This window comes from Sturnus vulgaris, chromosome 1, assembly GCF_052056855.1.
Source record: "Sturnus vulgaris isolate bStuVul1 chromosome 1, bStuVul1.hap1, whole genome shotgun sequence".
NCBI classification, from domain to species: domain Eukaryota; kingdom Metazoa; phylum Chordata; class Aves; order Passeriformes; family Sturnidae; genus Sturnus; species Sturnus vulgaris.
This window is the reverse complement of record NC_142243.1, coordinates 46,014,259-46,025,766: the sequence shown is the minus strand read 5'-3', so window position 1 is coordinate 46,025,766 and position 11,508 is coordinate 46,014,259. Positions and strand designations below refer to the sequence as shown.

The 11,508-nt window shown below is 41.9% G+C and overlaps 1 protein-coding gene across 20 annotated transcripts in view; it reads right to left on the bottom strand.

Annotated features, from left to right (window-relative positions):
• Positions 1-958: 958 nt before the first annotated feature.
• The window catches only part of ULK4 (unc-51 like kinase 4), a 227,023-nt gene continuing 216,473 nt past the window's right edge, over positions 959-11,508 (bottom strand). For all 20 annotated transcript variants that reach the window (XR_015803985.1, XR_015803992.1, XM_088165595.1 and 17 more), the window contains 2 exons: positions 4,290-4,378; positions 959-1,362 (listed from right to left, as the gene is read on the bottom strand). Coding sequence is in view for 18 of the 20 variants with exons in the window: in XM_088165595.1 (XP_088021721.1) it covers positions 1,266-1,362; positions 4,290-4,378 (186 nt within the window). In the remaining 2 variants the exon portion in view is untranslated. The remainder of the gene's footprint in view (positions 1,363-4,289; positions 4,379-11,508) is intronic.

Genomic DNA, 11,508 nt, shown 5'->3' with positions numbered 1-11,508 from the left:
TGGCTGCAGGGGGATAAAGAGGATCTGAGACTGCCGGCTCACTGCACATGTGCACCGTGCAGCTGTCACCAGCTCTGTCGGAGCAGCACTCCGAGGCACTTCCACTGCAGGCAGCAGTTTGCCAGCAGATCAGAGCAGGTCTTGGCTGCAGAGGCTCCTCGCTCAAGATGCTGAGAGCTGAAAGGAGCCACAGCAGCATGCTTCCCCTTCTGCTGCAGAGGGAGAGGGCTCACACAAGGAATTCAGCTTTGTTCTTCTCAGCCACACTTGGGTACTTGACTTTTACTGTGAAAGGCTACAGCAAATAATAGCCAGCACTTACCTCTTCCCTGTTTCTAATAACTCCAGCTGGTATTTTAAGTAATGTAAGAAAACAAGTGCTGTGAGACACACAAGGTGAAATCTGTTTACCTGGGGCTGTTTGCTTGCATCCACATACTCTAATGGCTAATGGGGCTGTCTGAGAGCAGGGATGTAGCAGCACCTGTGCTTGGTGGGTGCACTGATGGACAGACAACAACCACAGCATATGTGGAGAAGGATTTAACTCTTCACACACTGGGATCTGCAAGCTCTAGAGGACCTTGTCTAGGGCACTAACTTTTACCGGGGATTTGACAAACTGCCAGGGTCATTATCACACCTGATCTCAACTGCAGAACAACACCACCCGTGTAGCTTAATCTGTGGAGTTCTAGGCAAAGGAGGGACACACAAAAGGCTGCTGAGTAAAAACCTGGGTAACATCTATCATCCTTACATGCCACACACACACAGCCTCTGTATGATCACAGTGGTTAGTACTGGTTGCTTGAGGTGAACAGTATTGTCTGTCTTGATAAAAAGGTATTTTCTAGTGCCAGTCACAAGCATGAGGTGAGCCCTTAAGATGAACAGCCAAGACAGTCACCTGGTCCAAAAGATAAATTAGCATCTTGAAATAGTGAAATACTGTATGTTGTGAAGTAACTCTACTATTTATTTCATTTACACTTTCAAACTATCAGATACTTGAGCTACATCATGTAATGTCAGCAAGGCAAAGTAGTAACCAAGAATTCATCCTTACAGGGGGTTTAAAAAACAAACCACCACTCCCTCCCTGCCCCGAACCAGCTTCCCTCCTTTCCTGAGCCAGCCCAAATTCTGCATATGCTCTAGCTCAGATTGCTAAATGAGTTACATCTGCTCAGCTCATCTGAAGGTGTTCCTGCAGGACCGAGGTGCTGAGCAGGGTAGACACCCTGCACGTTTCAGAAGGCTGGTCAAAAACGGTTCACTTGGGGGGTCTCGATATTTTCACGGCCCACTGTTCTCAGGATTTCAAATGCCAAGGAAGCAACAGCAATGTCATCATGAGAGCTGGGAATTAAAAACAGCAACATTTATTAGACGTTCTCAGGAGAAAAAAATGTTTTGTTCAAATTCCACATTTGCCTATTCTGGAAAATTTCAAGTAGCCATTAACTGCACTTTCTACCAGTTTTTCTGTTAAGCAGTAACATATAACCCAGTGATTCTGCCCTGTAGCACATCTTGAGTAAAAACGAATTTCAGTCCAAACTCCCAGTAACTGCTACCTCACTCAACCTCCTCTGAAAAAAAAAGGAGATAGAATTTATCACACACACCGTGACTCCTCACACACAGACTTCCAGCTTGGCAGAAAAATGTATTTTCACACACACACAGAGCCCTCTGCCTGCAGCACCGCCCTGCACAGGCAGGCACCTTCTCTCCAGGTGTTGTCCACCTCCTGCAAGGAGGAGTGACTGCCCTTCCAACCAAGCGCTGCTCTGGGGCCCTTTGCTTCCTCACCTAAAGTTTTATTATATATATTTTGCCTAATTTTTTCTTCTGGAAACATGGTTTTTTTCTATCATTGCAACACAGGCTCTAACACATTACTCCTAGTCCACAGAATCAAGTACTTTTAGGTTTTTTTATGGACTCCCATCGCTCATCTATAGTTTAGAAAGGACATCAGCAGATCAATCTGCAACTTCCTTGATTGCTGCTAATGACAATATCTACTGGTTCTCCACACACACTTTGGTTTATGTAGTGTGAACTGACCATTTGGATTTTCTGGTTAGCTCTGTATTCCCAATGTCTTAATAAGCAGCAGTTTAAATAAAAAAAAATCTAGTTATCTGAAATTCACCTTAGCAACTGCCTTCACTGAAAAATAAATGTCCATGATCCCACATTTTAAAGCACAGATTTGATTCCAGGTGGTTACTAAGCAAAATGGGTTGGTCATGTCATTCTTAAAACTGCCTATTCCAACTACTTCAGGAAGCATCACTGAGAGTTTGGCAATCCATGGCTGCTACATGGTGAAAGCAGCTTTCAATCCAGCCAGTGCCTTCACTTGGCATGTGACTGCTTGGCTGGAATCCCCCTTCTGACACACAAGAAGAGGGAAAGATTAGAAACCTGTCTGTAAGAAATGAGCAAAGCAAAAACACTTCTCAAGCAATTCAAACCAGTGGTAATATGTGGGTGGAAGGGCCTGGGAGTTTAGACTACCCTGAGGATGGCTTAGATCCAGGATCTCGGCTGTACTGCCTCTAAAATATTTCCAGTTCTGCAGGAGATACAGAGAGGCTCCTTAACCAGGCTCAAAGCACAGGTGAGGAGACCAAGTTTATCAAGTCACAAGGAATATTTTGGGAAAAATGCCACATGAGGAAATCTGAGGAGAAGGCAGAATATCTAACTACCTCCCATAAATAAATGTCCATTCAGCTAAGTCTGATAAAGCTTCCTAACTCCAGGCTTTCTCTGCCTGCCTGTTTCCAATTTATGCATGTCTGAGTCCATTACAGCCCCAAGAAGCAGGCTGAATCTCTCTTAGTCTCTTCCGGAGGCAATGGATAGGACATGTGTCCCTTAGAGAAGGGGAGAAGGGGAAATGAAACCCATGAGTTCTCAGGGGCTCCCTTGTTGCTGTCATAGTGCAGGAGCTCGGCATAGCAGAGAAACCTGGCTCACCTTAATATATCAGAACAGCCCTCAATGGCATCAGCTGGAATTTCATCTACTGAGCATCTTGTATTAAATTAGAGTGAGTGCTGTATATTTGGGCTCTGTAGGATGTGTGTTTCTGCATACAAAAATGTACAGACTCTAACAAACTACTGAGGAAGCCAGAAAAGCAGAACTCAAAGACAATGACTGGGCTGTCTGGTGCATCTAATGCTGAAATGCTACTAACAAGAGTGAAAGTTGTTTCTAACAGAGGAAAACCCTGTCTTCCCCCATTCTCATTTTCAGTGGTGGTGCCTGTGTCTCCCTTGGGAAGAGGTGACATTTTATTTTAGTGAGATAATTTAATGTGTCATACAAAACCCTGTGAGTCAGCAGCTAAGTGTGTGAGAGGGATGCTGACTGCTCAGGACAGGTTTGGTTAGTCCTTGGTGTGTGCATCTCCTTGCACTCACCACATCCCAACATTTCCTCTCCATGTCTGCCCACACCCCTCCTTCCTTCCAACACACAGTACACTCTGCCATAATGTTGAGGAGCCAGTTTTCCCAAAAGCCTGCATTTGGGAGGACAAAGAGCACTGAAGCTCTTTGAAGATTATCTTAGTGTTTCAAAAACTGACCTCGGAACTACAATTTCTCTATGAATTTTACTTCAACCAGGAGTGAAATGAAGCCAAACACTCCACTGCAGAAGTGTAAAATTTGTTTTGAGAGGAAGAGAACAGCCATTCATTCATTCATATGTCTGAGGGGGATTAGATAAGGGAAAATCTATGGGAGATGAGCTAATCTTTGGCCAGTTTTTTGGGACTAGCACCTCTGTTCTTGCAGAAAAGGCTATGGCATTCTCCTAAGTCTTGTGCCTTCTGCAGAAGCCACAAGCATTCTTAAACAAAAGCAGTTCTATTTTTCAGCTGAATATTTGAAAGGAATCAGTTTGAAAGTGCATCGACCACAGCTACCTTAACACGGGGCACAAATGTCGCATTGTGCATGCAGCCCACTCTGCCAAAAAGCCCTGACCGAGGGACCAAGGTTTGGAATACAATAATAAATTAAAAAATAAAATAAATCCACAGAGTCTACACATGCATGGACACTGTACAGCAGCTGGGGATCAAAGCATGCCACAGGCTCTGAAAGAGAGGACTGTGGAGGAGAGCAGTGCAGGGAGGGGGGCCAGGGACAGAAACCTGAGAAGCTCTTACTGCACAGAATTACAGGAGACCATTGCATACAAAAGAGGAGGCAAGTACTCTCAGCCCTGGAAATTCCTGAAAGCCTGAGGGAACTCACCTGGCAGTTTGGGCCAGGCTCTCTACAGCCTGGATAAGAGCATCACCATCATTCTTCAGGCTCTCTGAGTGCTTCTTGTTTGAAGTTATCTGGAACAAAAAGAAAGAACTTTTACCAAAGGCTTAGCAAAAGATTATTTTCTGTCATTTTTGTGGGATAAGAGAGAAGGAAACAAGTTACAGCATTTATTAAAATTGTAAATGGAATGTGACAATGAAGAGACACATGAGAAAGTCCTTTTTACTGAATTTTAGGCAGAGACCATCTAAAATGTCTTGGCTTAGTTAACAATATTCACCCATGTTCTGAGTCCCTGTATGTGTTCAAATTCACATATCACAGCCTGTAAATCGTGATTTCATTCTTAGTATCAATCCAAATACAAGCTCCATTTAGTCTGAAACCCAGGGATATCTTGGGTAGACAGTTATTTTAATTTCTCATTTCAGGGAAAAAGTAACCAAGCTCCTACCAGCCTTCAGATCAGGGTGTGTGGGGTTTCCCTGAGAGAAACCAGGTTAAAATCACTGCAAAGTTGGCAGCTGCATACGGAAATTTGTCTCTCATCAGTCATTAGGAGTATTACCTGCACAGGACAATCACATACAGACCAGGGGACTGAGTGACCAAAGCTATTTGCCCTTTTGTGTCAAATGAATCCTGATTATAGTTGATTTTGCTGGTGGTGTGGTTTATTACATGAATCTGCAACGACTGGTTTATTGTTTCTCCAGCCTTACTACACAGCTCCAGACAGCCACACATTTCCTGACAGCTAAGCAGGTGTCACAGGGAACATGACATGAAGCCTCATGAACTGTAGCTTGAACAGACACTGAATATTTGGCAGCTTGCTGAAAAGCTCTTGTATCTCAAAAAAATTACTAAAAAATCTGGTTTGCATGTCAGTTCCTGCTTGCAAAGGTAAATAAATCTTGGCTGAAGAGAAAGAAAAAGGAGAGGACCAGACCAGCTGATTATTTTGATTGAGGAGTTAATGCTTGAAACCATCACTTCTAATTCCAAAATCTGGCAAGGACTTGTAAGCTTTAGCATGTTGTGGCTGGCCCTGTTTACCATTGATCAAGCATCTGGGCAACATGCCTTCACATTTCTCTCTTAAATCACAACAGAAGCTGTATTACAGCTGCCATCCCACCATAATTTATCAGCAGTGATTCTACAACAAGTGTCACTATATCTTATAATTTAACATTCTGTAGTTTAGCAGTTACAGGGAACAGAGACCTACTTGACGTAAACCAAAACATGTCCAGTGTGCTGGAAAAAACCCAGTGATACCATTACCTAAGCACAAATCATCGGTAAATCCTGATTACAGATGGCTAAACCTTTTTACTCTCTTGAAGTATATATCTGATTCTCTCAGTTCATATTTCAGAAATCCAGTCTTCTCTATTTGTTACCTTCTAGACAACAAAAATGTTTTGTAATCTGGGTTCTGAATGTGAGAACATCACCACATTTAATAGGAGCAATACAGGGAGAAAAGTACTTTTACCACAAGACATTGCTTTCTGTTCCTAAAGAGTGGTCATGCCTCTACCAAACACTTCCCTGCATCTCCTGCAGCTCACCAGCCACTGCCACATTCCTTGCACTTTCCACATTCATGTCCCTTGTTCATCCTGCACACTTTAAAAAGCCAAGGGGTCACAGGGAAGGAAGGTCACGAGGACTGAATCTTGCTCCATAAAACTACCAGGTCAAATAAAGGTTACAGATATCTCTCATTCTACTACATCCTAACTTTTGGGTGCTGACATTTGTACAATTCTCACAGTCTCTTCCCAAAATAGCAAATGGCATCATACAGAGAACATTCAAAATATGCTCAACTATGAAATCTGGTACAAAGAAAGATATTTAATTCTAAAATGATCTATTTCAACAATAACTTAGTCCAAGTGAGTCACGGGGTCTGACTATAAGCCTGCCATGCTGCAGCATGCCTTGTGTCACTATTAAGAACACATTTCTGTGCATACAATGCATTTGAATAGAAAGGATTAAAATGGCTTTATATGCACAGAAACTGTAAAAGTCTGAAACAGAAACACCCATGAGATCATCTCACCACTTCCCTGTTAGACTTCACTGTGCAGAGCAGCTTTCAGCCCAAGCAATGGGCTCCCATGGTATCCATCCATAGGGGCTACTCCCTGGCCTAACAAAATGCTTTAATAAGATCCTTTCAACAGTAAAAGTAGTAGCATGAGGAGGGAAAGGGTCAGCATGAGCTGCCTCCAGTCCATTTAAATTAAGTATAACCCAAATTTAGAACACATTTTCTTGAGAGTGCCAACTACCAGCTTCATCCAAGCCGAGGGGTGTTGATGAAGAACCAACCTGTCCAGTCGTAGTGCCACCTATGCACACAGAGAACTCGCCAAGATCCAACAGAGCTGCACAGATTTACAGGGGCAGCTAGGGCTTCCCCACCAGCTCTTCAAGACCAGTGTCCAGAAAAATGCTTTCTATCCACCACCAGGCACCCACTCCATGGGCCTGAAAGGGGACCAACTCTGTGCTAGCAGGAAAACTGCAGCTTGAATACAGGTTAGCTGACAGCACCCAGTAGCCAGCTCAGCCACAGCTTCCTATGGTTTTTGTCAGCACTCCCATGCTCTGATCACTGGCTTTTACTTGTTCTTTATCTCAGTCTGAGTAGATCCAATTGCTCCCTGAGCAATGTGAAGGTCTCTTGCACACGACAGATTACCTCCTGGTTCACAGGACCTCACGAGAAATATTATCTGAATCACTGTTCATTTTCAAGATTAAACTTTACTCATGTTTCTTATTTAAAAACTGTTCCAGTTTCATCTTCCTTCTGTTCCATAGATTATAATAAATTATGACAGAGCATAAAACCACCATTCACCAACATTTGAGAAATTAATGTATTTTTCGCTTTGTTATCTTTTTCTTCTACCCACCACTGCTGCACCTTTTATCCACACTAGTTCTGGTTCTCATTCATTTGGAATTTTAACAACTAGTTTAATGATCTCTTGCAATATTGCTGTTTGTTAGGGCTGGCTGCAACACAGATTCAGTGGCATAATCAATAGTTATTCCTTTAATTAAAAATATAATTAAATCTCAGTTTAGTTGTACACTCATTGCAATTTAACGAGAATTTCAAAATTACTTTTCTTTATTAAGCCCACAACCATTCAGCAGCTCTCCTCTCCTCAATCCTGTTAAACAAGGGTGAACCATAAGGAATACCATGGTTGATACATAACAATCAGTATTTCCAAAAATTCAAGAAAATTATTCAGATGTTATGGTGCTGTTTAAAGATGACTGCAGGAAAAGTTATAATAGAAAACATTTCCATTGGAATATCTACTTCACTAATAAACTGAGGAGTTTTGTTACTCTAAGAAGGGATTTTTGAAACTCGAATTTCAAGAAAGCTTAGAAACTTAAGGGCAAATTACTTCTCTTAAGGCTGGTTTCATAATGCTGAACTGCTTTCTCTGATTAGTCATAAGTCACATTTTGTAATTTACAATGGAGAGAATTGACCTAGGCAATAAACTACTCTCTCACATTTTTTAAGAGAACAAAATTCTTCTTTTTTGAGGTTTCAAGTGAACCATAAACCTGATGTCTGTGAAGTGAACTGGAAAAGAATGCAAAAATAAGAAGATTTGTATTTGAAACTTTTTCTTGGTTGAAGAAAGATCTTGGGAACATATTCAGCTTCAAGAATCATCTCAAATAAACAACTGCTGGGGATGTTCACCATTTGCATGCTCAACAGATGCTTTACTACAAGCTACTACCTTGCCTATATACACAGATACAAACAAGACACCTTAAAATGTACCTCTTTCTCACAAACTCCTTCTCTTTCCCAAACACACATATTTTAACCTCATAAAGCAATGCTTCCTGACATTTTCATCAAAATTTAATATAACTAAGCTAATTATAGATACTCAATTCTTGCTCAACTTTACTGGCACAGGCTGAGAGCAGCCACATGGGTAAGGCAGAAGCTGCTGTGGGTTGATTTATCCGAACTACCTGATACAGCAATGAGCATCAATGTCAGCATCACCTAAATATCGAGGTATGCTGTGAATACAGTGTCACTTTTCCCTTGTTGGAAACTTTTCTGTGACTGGAACTTGTACCTTCAGCTAATACTTCAGTAAAAACAATCAGCAATACATTTTTTTCTATGGGCTAACTGGGACCTTATGTAGGACATGAAATATAATACTAAAAATTAAGTTTTCAGACTTAAAAACATTAAAGAATTGAGAACACTCCCATTTCCCTCTAGACACTCTTCCAAATAATGTCTTCATAGTAAGTGCTGTTCCTGCAATTTTAAATATGCGTCTCAGACTTTTCATTCCTACTTCCACCTTTGACTGGCTGAAGGCACTGTCTGTAGAAGACACAGCCTTTCATCCCCAACCAAAGCTACCATTTCAAATGTCATACAGGCTGGTCATGACTCCAAGTTGACGGCGATCCACAGTTGCTTAGTGTGACCTTATTCCCATTTTTTAAGGAACAAATGTCAAGAAATATAGTGGTGTTAAAAACATTGCTACAGCTGATGTGACAGCCCAGCAAATAAGTCAATGGGATAGTAACTTCAGAAATGAGGCACAACACCTGGGCTGGAGGTGAAAACTTTCTAGTGTTGTGACCCATCTTATACCTATCCCAGGGCATTTAATGATACTTTTCCTCTCAGGCTGCCAATTCTGAACTATTCACAAGCACTGCAGTAATCAAATAAATCATGTCACTTGGTTTGTCATTCACAACTCACGATGATGTGGCCAGAAATATGCAGCCATTCTTTCTCAACGGAGAAGCACAATAACCCAGCAAATACTGCAACCAGGGACTCATGCAGGTGAACTAAAACTAACAGATCCATTGGCTGTGGACTTACTAAATATAAGCATTTATTTCATTATAAATTGCTCTCCAAACATATACACTAAGTTGGCAGTGCCCAGAGGAATTATAATAAATGAACTCATCCTTTCCCATGATGGATCAAGTGGATCTCACTTCTGTAGGCCTGCACACTCTTACAAAGTAACGTAGCCTTACCTTTGTGTACTGAAGTGCCAGACCCAATAAAGCATTTGGAGCCTATCAAGTAGAGGCTGTGATGATGACATTTAATTATCAGCTCCCAAAGAAGAATCCCAAGCAGGGACCCAGTGTCCTGGTTTAGGGCAAAATTTGGGAGGAAACCTCTGAATGGGGTCCCTCTAGAAAGCAAATTCAAGACACCTGCACAGTGCATGGGGAGTGCTGCTGCCGAAGAGCATGAAAAACCTCCTGTTGAGAATAAAATTACCCCAATTGACTCTCCTCTCTAGAGCTCAGGCTGCTAACACAGCCAGTGAAAGCTCCTGGTCGAGATAGCACAGACCACAGTGCCTTTTCTCAGTGCCCCCACAGCAGGCTACAGGCTCCTGGGCTCTCCTGTAGTCCTTTCCCCTTTTCTAGGCAAGTGAGGGTCACATTTTGTTGGTGTAGCAGGATTTCCACTGGCTTTCCACTGGGGAAAGACAGGGAGGTTTGGATAGCTCCCACACAGGGAGTAAATAACACTGGGACTTGGCAGGGAGGCAATTGGCAGCATGGCTCTTCAGGTAGGAGAAGTTAAACATGAACTCCCATTTACAAGGGAAGCACTCCAGCTATTAGGGCAATTTTTTATCTGTGGCAGTAATTTTCTAAAATACAAAAGCAAAACAACTAAAACTAACAACAAAAATCCCAGATATATACAGTGGTCTTTTGTGAGGTCTTTAGTCTGACATTAGTTACCGTGGTCTCAGCAGGTCTGTGGGATAGGACCCTCTAAAGCACTAAGGGGAAGACAATTTACAGGTTGTTTAATGAAAATGAATGGTAACTCTTGCTGTGCTAGTGTAGCACAGGAACATCCAAGGGCAGTGTGCTTACCGAGACATTGTAGCTCACTAGGATGGCCACAAGCTATTTTTGTTCCCCACAGTGTAGGAGAGCTCATTCTAAAAGGGTAAAAACCTTCATGGCATTGCTTCCTTGCTACTCTTCTCTCTGCACATGCCTCCAGCTGGAGAGAGGCACAGAATGTGTGTGTGGGAAGAACAAATCAAGTCAGACAAGTTATATTTATATTACTAATTGCCAAGTCATTTGAACAGGCCTGAGCAATGCTGCTGGACCATAAAAACAAGAAATGAAACTTACAGAAGCATGAGTGTTCCAGGTGTGCTTTGGCAAGCATATTGCAATCACGGATTGCAGACACACAATTACAAAGACTTTGTGGCCTTCAGATCCTGCAAATACATGTGAAAATAAGCAGGTATCTGTGACCAAAAAGAAACCCCAACCCCATACTACATCAGACAGCTTAGTCCTGATTTTAGAGTTCAAGAATCTTTTTTTCCTCTTTATGGATAAAATTCTTGTTCCACTGAAGTCAACAAACGCCTTTTGATTTTGATAAGACCGAGATTTCATTTGAGGTGCTTTGTTTTCTTTTAATTTGTATATGTGTGGAGGTTTATTCTAAGTTCAAAGCCATTCCTATGGGTAATTTGGAACCATCCCAGTTTCCCAGCAATCTGAGCACCACACTGGCTCAAGGACTATTCACAGATAAACAAGGAATGTCTCCCCATCATCCATCATCCATCATCCGTCATCCATTGCATGATAGATAATCGCTAATTGATTTTGGATGTTTCTTGACACCTATTCACTTTGAGGCTATTCTCTGTCCTTCAGCGTATACATTTTGCACACAGAGGCATGCCCTGTGATTGTTGTAAAATTACCAGCTCTAAGGGGCATTGTCTGAACATAAGATTCATAAAACTGCAGGGTGATTATTGAACATAAGGCACTCTCTGTCTTGTTTGATTGTTCAAGTTTGGTTTTAATGCAAGTGGTGTTCTCAGCTCACTTTCAGAAATGTCTCTATAATCCAGAAAATATCCATTATTGCAGTTTCCACCCTCTTTAATGAGTGAGATATTTGACTTAATAGAACTGGATAGGGCAACCTCTTTACATCCATTATAAAACCAGCTGACCACAACAGCTTTATTAGCAAAAGTAAACTGCAGTTCTGTGTGGCAAAACATGGCTCAAACGTGCTACAGGAGACTTCCACAAAGGGCTGCAGTGTTGACAAGTTATGCATGCTCAG